Genomic DNA, 16,337 nt, shown 5'->3' with positions numbered 1-16,337 from the left:
AGTCAAGAAATGCAAAAACATGGAGATAGAAAAATGGAGGGTTGTGTTTGAAGAACTACAGTGTGGCTGTAGCACAGGGTACATGGATGAGAAAAAAGTATGAAGAAATTGGAAAAGATGAGTAGGGGCTGGTTAATCAAAAGCTTTAATGACAAACAAGGGGCATTATTGTCCCCATCGTACAAATCAAGAAACTGAGGACAGGAGAGGTTCAGCAACTTATCTGAGATTATGCCGCTCGTGAACATCAGAAGCAAGAACTGAACCCTGCTTTTTCTGACCACAGAGCCAGTCTTCTAGTCACTGTACCATGCCCCTGTAGTTAGTGACTTCAGCAAAGCATTTGAGAGTCTGTCCTGCTGCCCTTGAGCACAAGGTAGAAGGGTGTTGTGGTTAGCTTCAGAAAATGATTGGATGATCCGCCCCAGAGAGCAATCACAGTGATTCAGTGTCAACTTGAAGGAAACTGTGTCTGTGTCTGGTCCTGTGCTGCTCTGCTCTGGTCCAGTCTGTCTGCTTTTCAGAGGATGCAGAACTTGGAAGGATGGCTGATGCACAGGGTAAGAGTCAGGATTCAAAAAGAGCTTAGTAGAACATTGAGCTGATTCTAATGAGATAAAATGTAAAGTCTTACATTGAGTCAAAAAATCATTTACATGAGTACAAAATGGGGGAGGCCTGGCCAAGGAGTAGTTCATCCAAAAAAGAGCCAGAGGTTTTAAAGGAGAGAAAACTCAGTGCCATGGTGGCCACCAAAGCACATCTAGGGATGGCATCTGGCCCGAGGGAGAGGATGGTCCTGCTGGTCTCCGCTTGGTTCAGACCATGTCGAGATTACCCTCTTGATATGAGGGCCACATTTTAGGAATGATATTGATCAGTAAGCCGGAAAACTTCTAGAGCAGAGTGACTGAATCAACATCGTATTAGAGGATTGGTTGAAGAAACTAGAAGGGTTTAGCCTGGAGAAAAGATTTGAAGGAAGGAAGAGGAGTCCTAGCTGTCTTAATTTGTGAAATAGAGATTAGACTTACCCTGCTTAGCCCCAGAGGGCAAAACTAGGAACAATGGATAGAAGTTGAGAAGAGCCAGATGTGGCTCTGTGTTGAGAAAAACGTTAATATCTTGTGATTGTTATAAAAATGTCACTTAATATAAATAGCCTAACAGTTAGCTCTAGCCTAAGGTGTAATGGACTGTTCAGGAGTGCTTCCCTGAAAACCTTCAAGCAAAGGCTGGGTAACCATTTAATCATTGCATTATATTGTAGAGGAAATAGCTATCCTAGGTTCAGGGATGGATTAGACAAGGTGACGTCTGTCGTCCCTTCCCACCCTTAAGATTGGTGTATTTTGTGGGAATACTGATATGTTAATGCAAGTATAATAATTTGAAGGTTCTCTAACCAACTGGGTATTAAAATACCTGAAGAAGTTCCAGAAGAAAGTAATCAAAGTGATCTCAGGGTCTAGAAAACAGTCCTGAAAAAGAAATGCCAATGAGATTTGAGTTATTTTGGAGAAGATTGTGAAGGGATTAAATTATCTGAAAGAGTATTTTATATTAAATTTTTGTAACGTATCAAGTCACTTATCATAAGTGAAAACTGAACAAAAGGAAATAGATTTTTGTTACAGTAGGATATATATTTTTGACCTTAGTTTAAAAACTTTTTATGGTTATATTATTAAGGGAGGCTGTGGAGTTTCCTTCCTTTGGAAGTATTGATACCCTAATAGGCACAGACAATATTAATTTAGATATAGCCTTATTCTGAGACAGGGGACTGACCTTAAGGTTCAACTTGGAGATTGTGGGTCTGTGACTATGAATAGCTTAGAAATGACAATAAATAATAAAGATATCAAAATGGTATACACTGCTTCCAACCTTGTTTGTTGGAGTCATTGATGTTAGATCTTCTAACTGAAGATATAATTGAATATTCAGTTTGCAAATATCCTTTGACATGATAGTTCTTTTTGCTATTCAGCTGTTTTTCAGTCATATCTGACTCTTCACGATCCTATTTAGGGTTTTCTTGGCAAAGATACTGGAGTCGTTTCTATTTTCCTTCTCCATTTCACTTTACAGATGAGGAAACTGAGGCAAACAGGGTTAAGTGATTTGCCCAGGGTCACACAGCTAGTAAGTATCTCAGGAAGATGAGTTTTTCTCACTTCAGGCCTAGCACTCTCTTCACTTCCTAGAGATGATTTTGCAAGGGTGACAGTCCACTATGCAGAAAAGAAGTATTAATATGACATACCTGCACTATATGCTTTATGATTTGAAATTCCTTTTCACACATAATTTGTGATGAATATGAGGAAGTTAAAGGAGTAATAACATTATTCAAGAACTACCACTGCATAATCAAAAACTAGTTCACACAAATTTCTCTCCAGGTAGTTTTGTTCCAGACTGGATATAATTCTGTCAGTAACTTCATTGGAAGACTTCGCTAGGCAGACACCAAAGGCTGGGAATTAGCTAGTGGGAGATAGCAACATTCACAAGTCAGCAAATTGTAGTGGTAAATTTGAGTTGGGTCCCAGCTAGGCAGGATTGAGGCCAGAGCTAATCACAAATCTACTTAGAGAACAAAACTAGTAGAGGAAGCCATTAAGCTGCATGTCGTGCGAACAGTGCCGAGCCCTAGATTCTCAGTAAAATGTCATTTGCTCAAAATGAAAAATACAAATAATCTCCACGGGATTTGAATTAAATATTATAGTGAGGGCCTTTTGGGGCATGGAGTTCAAAGCATTTAATAATACTGTATTTATTTTAGAGATTTAAATAACATCCATTGGTGACATTCCTGGGTAAATATTTACCTGTGAAATCTCAGCCAAGGCCTTTCACCTAGAAAGAAAGCTTCTGGAAATTCATAAGACAATTCCTGACAAATGAAGGAGGATCCTTACAGATTAACCAAAGCAACAGATGTTTTGATGTGACCCAAATTAATTTATTTATTTAATGCTATTCTAATTAAACTATCCAGGGAGTATTTTATAGTACTAGATAAAATAACAAAATTTAACTGGAGGCACAAAATGAAATAGTGGGAAGAGGTAAGAATGAGATAGCATTTTCAGACCTCAGATTATGCTATAAAGCATTAATCCTCAAACCTAGTTGTCACTGGAGAAAAAAAAGTAAATCAGTAGAACAGACTAGGTAAAGAAGAATCAAAAGCAATTGAACTCCGTAAGTCAGTATTCTGTAAACCTATGAATATATATGCCTTAGGGGAAACATCCCTGTTTGATATTAGTGGGAAAAATCAGAAAGCACTTTGATTTAAATTTGGTTTAGATCAACATATTAAACCATAAATCAAAATGAATACCTGAGCAGATCAGATAATGGCATTTAGGAAAATAATCTTTCATCAGATATCTCTGCTAAAGGTCTTAGATCCAAGATAGATAGGCATCTAACACATATATAAAACCAAGAGTCATTCCCCAAAGGATAAGTGGGCAAAAGATATGAACAAATTGTTCTTTAAAAAGAAAACTAGTAATAGTAGTAATAGCATACTAGTAATAACCTTCTGAAAATTTGCTCCAAATCACTTGATAGTAAAAGAAATGTGAATATTAGATTTCACCTCCCACTCAGCAAATTGACCAATCAATCAAATAACAAGTATTTATTAAGCATCTTTATTATGTGTCAGGAGCTGTATAAGGCACTAAGGGTATAAAGACAGAAGGAACCAGTCCTCACTTTCAAGGAAGTTCCCTTCCATTGGGGGACAACGTGTGTATCTATAAGTACTCACAAAATACATATATGTAGAGTATATGCGAAATAAATACAAAGTAGTTAAATAACATTTATTTAGTAAGGGAGTGCATGAGCAGTTGGCATAAGCAACTACATGATAAAAGGTGGTGCTTGAACTGCATCCTGAAAAGCATTCGGGCTTCTTTGAGGTAGTGGTGAGGATGGAGTACATCCTAGGCATAGGAATGGCCAGTATGAAGGTGGGAGAAGGAGTACCATCTGAGAGAAACCAAGTACCATTTGGTTGATCTGTAGAGTTTTGGAAATGAAGTAATGTATGAGGTATGATGAAACTGGAAGGATAGGTTGGCTCAGGTTGTGAAAGGCAGCAGAGGAGCTTACATTTGATGCTAAAGGCCATTGGAGTTAATTAATTGAGTAAGGAGCAACAGTCAGATCTGTGTTAAGGAAAATCACTTTGACATCTTTGTGGAGGGTTCAAGCAGGAAGAAACTTGCAGCAAGGAGACCAGTGAGGAGGTCATTGCAGTAGTCTAGATGAGAGGTTGTGTGAGGGGAGAGAAAGGGTCAGATGGGAGAGATGTTGTGGAGATAGAAACAGCCAGATTTGGTAACAGACTGGATGTGGAGGGCAAGGAAGGATCAAGTTTTGAGGATAAGGCCAAGACTGCAAATCTGTAAGATTGAGCTAATGGCAGTGCCATGGAGAGAATGTGCTTTCTTGATTTCTTCCAGCAGTATATTTGTGCCCCCAAGAATCAGCTGAAGTGGAAGGCTGGGAGTCCGTCCATCATACCCTCTGCCCTTGCAGCCTTCTCTTCTGTCATTATCAGGCTGATAAATGACTGCTCCAGGACTTCTTGGCGGCCATATCTTGTCCACAGACCTTGGCTGTAGAATCTCTCCTGGATGATACAGAGATCTGAAGGACTACCACCTATTTCCTCTCCATAGGGTTTCCTATCTGCTACTTAGGTCCAAGTGTTCATTAGTCCTTCTCCCATTCCTCCTGTGCCATATTCTTCTACCTTCCCATCTTTGGACAAAAGTCAGAATTCTCTTCTGCCTCTTTAGATCTATTTTCTTCTTCATTTTTGCATTGAAGCCCTTATTAGAGGCAGCATGCTCTCTCAGATTGAAGTAAGGCAGACCTAGTCTCCCCCACCTCAGATACTAAATAGCTCTGTGGTCCTGGATGAGCCTCTGAAGCTCTCTGGGCTGTAGGTTAGGGGGCTGATCTTGATGACCTCTAAGGCCCCTTCCAGTTTTCAGTCTGTGCTCCTGTGATCTCGCCTCCTTAAAGGAGCACTTCATTCTCCCTGGCAACCTGAAGAATAAAGGGGCATTTCTCAAGCCCTTTTACCTTTCCCTCTTATAGGAATTCTTGACCTGTGGACCTAGGTCCATGAGCAAGGTTTAAGGATTTTTTTGGATAACTGTCTCAGCATAGTTGATTTCTTTCATAATGCTCTATATTTTATGCATTTAAAGGCATTATTCTTAGAAGGGGTCCATTGGCTTCCCCAGTCTTCCAAGGAGCTCTCTGGCACAAAAAAGGTTAAGGACACCAGTCTGCACCTCGAACAAGATCAGTCACTTGGTCCTGGCAGAAATGTAATAAGCATTGCATACTTTGTGGACCACAGCACAATTGTCCTTGCTGTTTGTACCTACTGGAAGTGAGAGCCTCAGTCCTCTGCTGTTCTTGGTCATCTCTCCCCAGGAGAACTTTGGTGACAATCCCCTTTTGGGGATCTTCTCACTCTTCTGTTGCTCTTCTCATTTTAGCAGTGCCTTATCATATCCTAGCACCTTAACAAGAATATTCATTTTAATTTCCCTTCACTTACTAACCATCTAACATTAGTTAACTTACTAATCATGAAACTTTTAATAAAATAACCTCTTTATCCCATTCTTTGACTTCACCACTTCATTTCCCTGCTCCTTGATTCCTTCTCCTCCTATTTCTCCTTTTCCTTTTGTCCCTTCTTTCCCTTTTCTTATTCTTCCTCTTCCCTTTCTTTTTTCTCCCATTTTTTCTCCTCAGCTCCTTCTCTTTTCACCTTCGAACTTTTCTTTAATTCATCCCAAATCTCCCCTCCCCAGATTTAATGTTTGACTTTTTCCTCCACAATTCTAGAACACTCTCTGAATCTGTTTGGTAATTTCACCTCCCTCTCCTGCTCCTTCTCTTGTTTGAGTCTTTCTGCTGTTCCTTCTTATACACAGACCTTCTCTCAACAAAGTCTGAAGGCAAAAAAGGAGACATAAGTAATGGGTGCATATTATGCCAGCAAGTTAGAAACAAGTAAGTTGAGTTCATTCCTTGCTGATCATGGAGACAACATGTAGAAAGTGCATATGTGGGAAGGTAATATCTAAAAAAATGTCAATAACATTAAAAACAAGAATAAGGAAAATCCTCATTGGGACTGGTCAAAAAGAAAGACACCATCAGGTACATTATCGTGTGATTTACTTTGCCTCAAGACATACCCTTCTGACAGGCCGTTGCCTTATCCAAATGATCCAAACGTTGGTTTTCAGGAGAATGTTTCTGTGTGTATGTGTACTAAATGGAGTCCTAGACCTCATACTTTTTCAATAGCATGGTTAATGTTAGAAGAAATTATGCCTAATCTGAGTGAACTCAGAGCAGAATGAATGTTATTTAAGAGTATGAGTTTATTGTTAATTCTTTCTTCCTGACATTAACTGTCATCTGCTTTGTCTTCTCTTTTCCACGTCTGATTCAGGAAACTTCGAGCTACGCTAGATGAATATACAACGCGAGTAGGACAGCAAGCTATTGTCCTGTGTATCTCTCCCTCAAAACCTAACCCTGTTTTTAAAGTGTTTGGTGCAGCACCTTTGGAGAATGTGGTAAGGATTTGAAATGATTCGTGTATGTATTTTCTTTCCTTTTAACAGGGCTTCATTTCAACAAATTGCTCAGTGTTTGCTTGGGTAAGTGCTGAGAAGGATATGAAGTCGGTGAAGGACAGTCCTCCCTCTTGTTGTGGTGTCTGTACTTTAGTATGGGGGATAAGCGCTCCACCCTGAGGCAGCCAGGTGGTGTAGGCGATGTAGTGTTAGATCTTGGCTAAGGACAACGGACTCGAAAACATCAGAGCTTTGGGACTATGGGCAAGTCCCTAAATTATCCAGACTCTGCTTCTTCGTGAAAAAGTGGGGAGAACTGAGAGAAACTGGAACCCAAAAAGGAAATCTGACTTACCCAGATTCCCACAGTTAGATAGTGGGTTGGAGTATATGATCTTGAAGGTCTTTTGTATGTTAGAGTACATTAGAACTCTAACATTAGAGAAAGGGTTCTAACTACTTTGTTCTTTTTAAAATTAAATTATTTCAATTAACAATCATATGTTTTTCTCTGCCCATCCCACTCTCCCACTGGAAAAAGAGAAAAAATCCCTTGTAATAATATACATAATCAAGCAAAACAGATCCCCAAATTTGCCATGTTCATATACAGAAATACATGTCTCATTCTGCATGTTAAGTCTTATCACCTCCCACACAAAGTAGGCAGTAACATGTTTCATCACAAATCTTCTGGAATCATGCTTGGTCATCGCATTTATCAGAGTTCTTAAGTCTTTCAAAGTTGTTTTCTTTACAATGTTGCTGTTGTACAAATTTTTCTTTTAAGTAAAGATTAATTTGTAGCCCTATGATAAAGGGAAGGTCTAGGAAGTGAGGGGGACACAAGTTCAAGTCATGTCTTTGAAGTATACTGAATTCCCTTAAGTGCTCCCAGGCAGCTCTTATATTGTAAGTTACAAAACAGTTGTCCGTCTGCATTGGTAAAGGGAGTTTCCTTACTTTGAATTCCTTACATTAATAAAATCCTAGGTCTGTACCTCATTCTCTTCCACCCCCAAAAAGATTTCATTCATTTCAGAAATAAAAGTATAGATACTCCCATATTGTTAAAGTAACTACAGAATATTCATATCCTTCTTTGTGTGTCTTGGAATCTATCTACCAAGATACATACAGAAACCATATGAGTATAGTTGCAAACTAATCTTTATAGTAATAAAGATAGACCCAAATAACTGGAGAAATAGTAATTGCTTGTTCTAAACTGTCAGTGCTACCTAATTAATTTACTTACTCAGTGCCATACCAAACTGCAAAGGATTACTTTATAGAGCTAGAAAAAATAATGATGATATTTATCAGGAAAACAAAAGGTCAGAAATCTCAAAGGAAATAATGAAAAAAACTAGAAGTAAGGGGTTTAGCAGTGCCAGATTTCAAACTATATAACACAATATCATCAAAACAGTTTGGCTGTGTTTAAAAAAATAGATTGGTGGAACAGATAAGGTATACAACACAGAGAAGTAAATGAATGTATTAGGCAAATGTTCCTGTCAGTCCCCAAACGCCAGCTACTGGGGGGTAAGGACTCATTATTCCACAAAAATTTCTGGGAAATCTGGAAATCAATCAGAAATTATTTAGACCGACAGTTTACATAATCCACCAAGATTAGCTTCAAAGGGATACATGCCTTAGATTAAAAGGCCATATCATAAAGAAATTAAGGGAGCATGGAAAAAGTTACCTTTCAGTTTTGTGGCTAGGGAAAGAGTTCGTGACCAAACAAAAGATAAGAGAGCCAGAGGAAATAAAATAGACAATTTTGCTTACGCAGAATTAAGAGACCTTTGCACGGATAAAACCAATGTAGTTAAAATTAGAAAGGAAACAACTTAGAAGGGAGAAAATTGGTACAGAAATTTTCTCTGCTAATGGTCTCATTTCTAAGCTATGTAAAGAACTGATTCAAATTTATAAGAATAAGAGCCAGTCCCCAATTGACCAATGGTCAAAAGCTATGAACAGGCAATTTTCAAGGGAAGAAGACAAAAAAAGAAAGATGACAAATGCTGGAGGGGCTTCAGGAAAACAGGTGCACTAACATGCTTTTTATGGAGTTGTAAATTGGTTACAGCCATTCTGGGGAAAAAACTGGAACTATGCCACAAAATTTACTAAACTGTGTATATACAGTGTTTGACTCAGTGATGCTACTACTAGGCTTTACTATCCCAAAGAAAACAAAGAAAGGGGGAAAATCCATGTGGACAGAAAGCATTTATAACATTTCTTTTTTCAGCAACAAAAAACTGGAAAGTAAGGAGTGTGCCCATCACTTGGGGAATGACAGAACAAATTATGGTATATGAATGTAAGGGAATACTTTTGAGGTATAAGAAATTATGAAGGATGATTATGATTCCAGAGGAATCTGGGAAGACTTGTAAGATCCCTTGCAAAATGAAGTAAGCAGAACCAGGAGACCAATGCATTCTATAATAATAACATTATAAAGAGAAACAACTTTGAAAGACTTAAGAACTTTTAATCACTGTACTGACCAGAGCTGGCAAACTTACAACCTGTGTACCAGATCCAGCTTGTCACCTGTTTTGTACAGCCCTCAAGCCGTGAGAATATTTTTTACATTTTTCTTAGCTTTTGGACCATACGGAGAGAGGTGGTGGGTTGAATATTTTCCATGAGCTCTAGTTTACCAACTCCTGTTCTGGGAGATCAGCAACGAAGAGCGTTAGCCAGATATATGATGGATTCGATATACAAAATGAGATGTACATTTTTGGACATGGCCACTGTGTGTTTTTTTTTCTCCTTTTCTTTTTTTATTGGTGAGGGGGATGTTGAGAGAAGAAGAGAAAATAAATGCCAGGTAATTGAAAAAAATAATTAGAAAATAAACAACAGGAAAGTGAAAATAATTAAAATGAGTTAAGTTTTTAAAAACACCTGTGTGATAGATGTCCATCTCTCCTGCAAGTTCCTGAATGATTGACCTAGAAGTTTGCTTTAAGTTTTAAGTGATATTTTCAAAGCTTTAATTATACAGTCAATTTTGTCTGGCTCATTTGGTGAAAATATTTCATTTGCCTTCCGAGAAATAAAATTTTGGATTAAGAATTGATAGTTCAACATGCTCCCCACTTCTTGATGGGGAGGTGATAGATACAAAATGAAGATCAAGATATACATTTTTATATGACCAATAACAATGTATTTGCTTGACTATGCATATTTGTTATAAGGGTTTTCTGATAACATTTGGGGAGTGGGGGAGAAAAAATAAATGCTTATTAAGCTTATTTTCACTTATTAAGTGAAAAAAAGGTTTTGGACTGTTGATGATTAACAGTATACCCAGTTCTGATCAAATATTTCAGTATTACTTGAGGGTGAAATTCTTCATTAGGAGGCTCGCACCAGATTTCTCTCACACTGAATGAAGTCATTCTAAAAGTTTATACTTATTTAACACTAAAGCTGTGTTGCTGTGAGTTTGGTCTGTGTTTGTTGTTGGTTTTGTTTATGTTTTTAAACCACCCTCCCTCTATGTTCTAAATGTTCAGAATTCACCTCTCAGTTTTCACCTGAATAAAGTTTCCTCTATAAAAGAATCGGGAATGGCTGAACTGAAAAGGAAGGGTAGGAAGTATTGTGAATTCCTTTCTACTTGAAAGAATATGCTACTGCTGATGCATATCAGAGGATTTAATATCTTCAAACAAAGTAATTCCCTAGACTCCATTTTATTCAGACAGAACTGATAATTCCAGTCTTCTGCTTTATAATCTTCCTTCTCTTGCAGGAGTTATTATAGCTTTGCGTTATACTGGATTTCATTGAATTTGTTTAGGGTATGGATTTTAAAATGTAAAAAGAGGAGCTTTTTTAGTTGTTGTATTCTTGTGAGCCTATGTTTTTAGCATCTCTGTCACCAAAGTAAACTTTTTATGGTGGGATTCTTTTTTTGTTTGCTTATTCTTCCAGTCTGCATCCTGACTTTGGACTTTATGTTGAGACCAGACTGTGCACTTTGGGAGGGCGTGTCTGGACTGATCTTGCTCTGCTTTCTGGGCTACTAAGTGTTGTATTATTCCAGGAATTCAGGGACAGTTAAGACTTACAAGCTTGCAGTGCTCCCAGAGCAGTCTGATCCAGGACAGAGTCTGATTGTTCCCACCCAAATCTGAGTTTCTGACCTGGGTTTGGGTCTAAACAATAAGCCTGTGGACTTCTCTTTGGAGTTCCAGTAGACTGCTCCAAATTTTAGTATCAGCCAGCTGGAAAGCTCTGTTGGTTCAGAGAAAACTGTAGGTATCCCTTTAGTTTGAGATTTCTGGCCTACTTATTCCTCTGCAGGCTTCAGATTGGGCTAGAATCTGATACTGAGAACCTTGTTCCACTTCTGAGGTCTAGGTCACACAAGTGCTATTTGCTTCTCAACTTGTGCCTTGCCCAACATATAGGCTAGGTCCTACAACTGCTCTTCGTTGTGAAATGCTACCCCCCCGCTAGGCATAGGTCTCTTCTTTAGTCTGTTCTGGATTTATGACCCAGAACTGGCTAGTAAGTGACACCTGCCAGTTGGTACCTATTTCTGCACCCTACGTAATTTTAGGCTCTTTTATGCTGGATCTGGGAGCAGCTAGGTGGTACAGGGGATAAAGCTCAGGGCTTGGAGTCAGGAAGACCTGAGTTCAAATGTGGCCTTAGCCACTTAACTAGCTGTGTGACTCTGGGCAAGTCATAATAACCCCTATTTGCCTCAGTTCCTCATCTGTAAAAGGAGGATACATTGGAGAAGGAAATAGTAAACCATTCCCTTATCTTTGCCAGGAAAATCTCAAATGGGGTCACAAAGAGTTGGACAAGACTAAACAACTGAACAACCACCTGTTAGGTCTGGTGCCTTTTCCTAGGCTATAATGCTCCATGTAGTATGCTGCTGACCACACCCCATCCCCAGTGTCTCTAGACCTCTTCCACTGTCTTCTCATGTCCATCTGGGCTGGAAGAGTGACTCATTGTGACTTTTTCTTGGATTTCCTAAGTTGAACTTTATTTTCTAGACCTGTTTAGAGGAGTTGGGGGGCAAAAGGGGGGTGCACGAGGTTGATGCACTCATTATACTTCCAGCTACTCTACCATCTTCACAAAGAATTTTTTTAAAAAAGATAAGGAGGATAAAGGGAAAAAACATCAAAACTGATCAGTATGTTGAAAAAAATCTGACAATATATGCAATTTTTCGCACTCTTGGATCCCCCAATTGTTTTTCATGTCTCTTCTTTGATCCTAGTTTGTTCTTTGTAATTTTGTAGCATTCATATTTGAATATCTTGTGGTTCTTTTTTTTCCCATTTATATTGTAATCATTTTTTGTTTTTTGTTCTGCTTATTTCAAATCGTGTCAGTTCATCAGTCCATGTTAATCTTACTGTGTTTTTCTATATTCATTGTATTCATCATTTCTTACAGTACAATAATCTATTAGAGTTATATAGGCCACAATTTCAGTGGTCATGCTTCAATCAATGGGTATCTGCTTTGTTTCTAGTTCTCTGCCACCATAAAGTAGCACAGACTCTATTTGCATTCTGATGTGACCTGTCCTAAAGCTGGGAGGGAGCATTGTCATTGACACCATAGGGATTTGTATAGCTAAAGTTCAGCGTTATGAAGTTTGCTCTTTGGACTTGTTCCAGACCTTGACAAATCATTTTTCCTTTTTGTATCCTCATCTATTAATTGAGGATAATAAGATCCACCTCAAAAGGATCAGTGAAAATTAATTGAACTGACCATGATCCGTGGATGATCATGAAAATGCTTAAAATGAACTGTGCTGGAACAAAGCTGGTAAATGACAGATGTTAAAGTTGCAGGTGACATGATAGATTTCTCTTGTTGGTCGCTTGCTGCCATAAAGTCCCTCTGGTTTGACACTTTCCACAAGCTATGCAGGAATAAGCCAGTAAGTTGTTTGTAAGTCTACTATAGACAAAGGAGCAAATCCAATCTTAGGTTGGAAGTGGTGAAGGTGTTTCTGTAGGTGGTGCCCTTCCCTCAGAATCTGATGGGAAGAGTATCAGATGGGAGACTTACCTCTTAGATTTCCTCTTTCTTTGTCCTTGGGCAAGTCACTTAACCCTTGAAGTTTCAGTTTCTTCATCTACAAAATGGAAACTACTTTCAGTGCTTTGTAAACTTTTAAGCATTATGTGAAGGTCCATTATTTTTAATAATGATGAAAACCTGTGGCATATAAATTGTGATAAAATATTTTATCTGTGACTGGTTTAATAGGTGAGGAAATTATTTATGGTCATGTAGACAAAAGTGGATCCCTGGGTATTAGTATTTCCTATAATTTGCCATTTAATTTAGTTAAATTTTTTTGTCCCTCTTCTTTTCCTGCCATCTCTACCCCAAAGGAGACTTAGTTGTTTCTAGTACTGTTCACTTCCTGTCTTAAGCAGTCAACTTGTGTTAAGCATAGATGTAAAACAGTGGTCATAAGTTACATCAGTTGTTGCAACATTTCCTCAGTGGGTGAAGTTTCATCCACTATTGAAGCCTCCCACTGAGGACCTCCTGTCTATACCACCATTATTATAAATGCTGTAGAGACTCAAAAGAAACTAAGACACTGACCCAGCCCTCAAGGAGATAAGTCATATAGGACAGAGAAAACATTTAAATAACATAAGATGGCATATGATTTTGTCAATATCCAAATAGTAACTCCAGGAGATAAAAGTTAGAGACTACTGAGCAGCTTGGTTAGAGTGATTGGGAAATAGAAGGCCCTTTGAAAGAGATGAGACTTAACCTGTCCTTCAAGGCTTGGCATAAAATCTGAAGAGGCCTAGGGTATTCTAGATAAGAGGAAAAGCATAGGCCAAAACATGAAGGAGGAATAACTATAGTGTATGAAGAGGATAGTTAGGAGACAAGCTTGAATAGAGCTGAGAAACTTTGTAATAGAAGAAAATAAGATTAAAAACGGACAAGGATTGTGGAAAAGCTTAAATGTCAGATGGATGAGGAGCTTATACATTATTCTCTTAAGCCATAGGGAATCATTGAGTGGGAAAGTGACTCGAAGTAAATAAAGTCAAGAAAGTGAGCCTACTGACTTGGAAGGAGAAATTGTTACTTCTTACTTATTTATTTATTTGTTTGTTTAATCTATTTATTTCTTTTTAGTTTTCAACATTCACTTTTATGAGATTGAGTTCTAAATCCCCCCCCAAGACACCTTGCAATCTGATATAGACTGTACATGCACAATCATATTTCCACATTAGTCATGTTGTGAAAGAAGAATAAGAACAAAAGGGAAAAACCATGAAGAAAAGACAAAAAAAGAGAAAGAAAATAGTATGTTTTGATCTGCATTCAGACTCCGTAGTTCTTCCTCTGAATGTGGACATGAGTCCCTTGGCATTGTTTTAGGTCATTGCGTTTCTGGAGCTAATTCTGTCAGAGTTGGTCGTTGCACAGTGTTGCTGTTACCATGTACCATGTTCTCCTGGTTCTGCTTACTTCACTCAGCATCAGTTTGTGCAAGTCTTTCCAGATTTTTCTGAAATCTGCCTGCTCATCATTTCTTAATGGTATTCCGTTACATTTGCATATCACAACTTGCTCAGCCATTCCCCAATTGATGGGCATTCCCTCATGGAAATTGTTGTTTCAATATGGTTCTTGTTTAATTTGATATAAAATAGTTCTTTTATGATACTAGGAAAATATAAACTGAAAATATCAAGTCACCTAAATATTATACAATTTCTGAATTCTGCCCTATTGGGATAATAATTCATGAAAACAAGCAGTTCTGAGAAAGTGTAGAAACATGTTTCTGCAAAGGCAAACACAAGTGGCTACTCCTGGTACAACTTATCTGCCAGCTACTACAAAAGATGAGATGATTCCCCTTAGGGATTCCCTACTGACTGTCCTGTTTTGTAACCCAAGACAATTTCTTGAATAGTAACATAGAAGCAGCTAAGAGAACTGGTCTTGGATCAGGAAAATCTATTTTTGAGTCTTCCTGCAGACTCATATGGGCTTTGTGACCCTGCGCAAGTCACTAGCTTCTCAGTGTCCCAGATAATTGCATTGGTCCAGGGAATTTCTTTACTAAGTGTTCCTTGCACCTGTAAAATCACAGATCTGGACCAGCACCGCAGATCAGCTCAGCACAATACCTACTGTAAATTCTCAGAAGTTTACTAACCCTTCAAATGGCAGAAATGAGCACAAAACAATAACATGATTGCCAGTTGTTTTCAGTGCAACAAAATCTAGTTTTATAATGATGTCATACATTTTTATCACACTACATGCTTATTGACGTCTTTGTTGGTAATTATTTAATGCCATTCTGAAGCAAGAATCTGGCCTATTTTTCTGTAGATTGGGAAATAAACAGTTCATATTGAATACAGCTTTCTAGAAAGGATCAAGAATGATCTCATCAAATTGCCACAGCAACACTAGCTGATTGCAATATAGTATTACAACATTTAAAAAAAATTTTGCTGATTTATTAGAAACCAGGAAAAAAATAATTCCTAGAGTCTGTTTAGTTCCCCAAGCTTTTCTTCTATTTTCCTTTCAACCCTAAGTTGGCTTAGCATATTTAGAGCCTTCTGTTTCTTTTCTGAAGAAGTAGGAGAATTACTACTGTCTAATCTAGAATCACTGCTATCTAAGTAGGAAGATTACTGCCATCTAACTACCTAAATAGTTTTGACTCTTCCAGATACTAGAGTGAGAAGTCAGGGGATTGGAGAAAGTATCTCTGTTTTAAAAATTCTTTGTAATGAGACATTCATATGCTATTCTTTCCTGTTCTAGGTAGTAAAAATGCAAGAATCTTCATATCTTTGTAATATTTTTTAAAAAAAGGTTTCTTTAAGTCATCTGTGAGTGGCTTGTCTTATATAGGATAATATCTGATCTCATCTTTTTATGTATCCATAAGCCTATGCCTTTTGTCTTTATGCTTAGGAGAATAGCCCCCTTTTTAATTTTCAATGGTTCTTCCATCCCTCTTAATGTTTCTTGAGAGATGGACAAACCCACTATTATTTATCTTATATCTGTTTACCTATTTTGTCTTATGAGAGAAAGTTGGGCATGTATAATTATGCTGCTTCTAAGAAAAAAATTGCTGACAGTGCAAAGGAAAGGAAGTAAAGGAGCCAAAAATACTGTTTTCACACTTTCAGTTGTCAGAGATTTATCAGCTTGAATTCTGCCTGAGTGATGGTGAGCACCTGAGAGGAAGGGACTAAGGCATAGGACCCCTTTTTCTTCTTCTCTCTGTCACTGCTGGTGACAAGTTTGGTCTTGAGTCACAGACTGTATTGTTATTGGCCATTATCTGCAATTTATTCTTGTTTTATCTTCCCATTTCCTTCCAGCTTGAGGATGGGCTTAGATTTGTACCTACTACCTGAGTGGGAGTCTGACCGTGTCAGAAAAGTAGTGTGCAGCATCTTGAGTGTGTCAGTGAGATTTTAGGGGCATAAATTTTCTAATATTTCTGACTTTTTTGGTGGAAAATGATAATAGTACTTTATTTAAAAAGTAAGGCTCCTTGAGCAGGAAAAGAAGGGAATATTTGGAAATAAATGTGATATAAAGACAAAATGCCTTTGTTGCAAAGAATGCAAAAGTAAATTAAAA

At 37.9% G+C, this 16,337-nt stretch overlaps 1 protein-coding gene across 2 annotated transcripts in view; it reads left to right on the top strand.

Moving 5' to 3' along the window:
• Window positions 1-16,337, top strand: part of NRF1 (nuclear respiratory factor 1) — a 143,640-nt gene that overhangs the window by 53,694 nt on the left and 73,609 nt on the right. For both annotated transcript variants that reach the window (XM_072652756.1, XM_072652757.1), the window contains exon 4: window positions 6,521-6,647. In XM_072652756.1, coding sequence (XP_072508857.1) covers window positions 6,521-6,647 — 127 coding nt within the window. The remainder of the gene's footprint in view (window positions 1-6,520; window positions 6,648-16,337) is intronic.

This window comes from Notamacropus eugenii, chromosome 3, assembly GCF_028372415.1.
Source record: "Notamacropus eugenii isolate mMacEug1 chromosome 3, mMacEug1.pri_v2, whole genome shotgun sequence".
NCBI classification, from domain to species: Eukaryota; Metazoa; Chordata; class Mammalia; order Diprotodontia; family Macropodidae; genus Notamacropus; species Notamacropus eugenii.
Note: the sequence above shows the minus strand (reverse complement) of the source record. Positions and strands in the feature narration are given on the sequence as shown.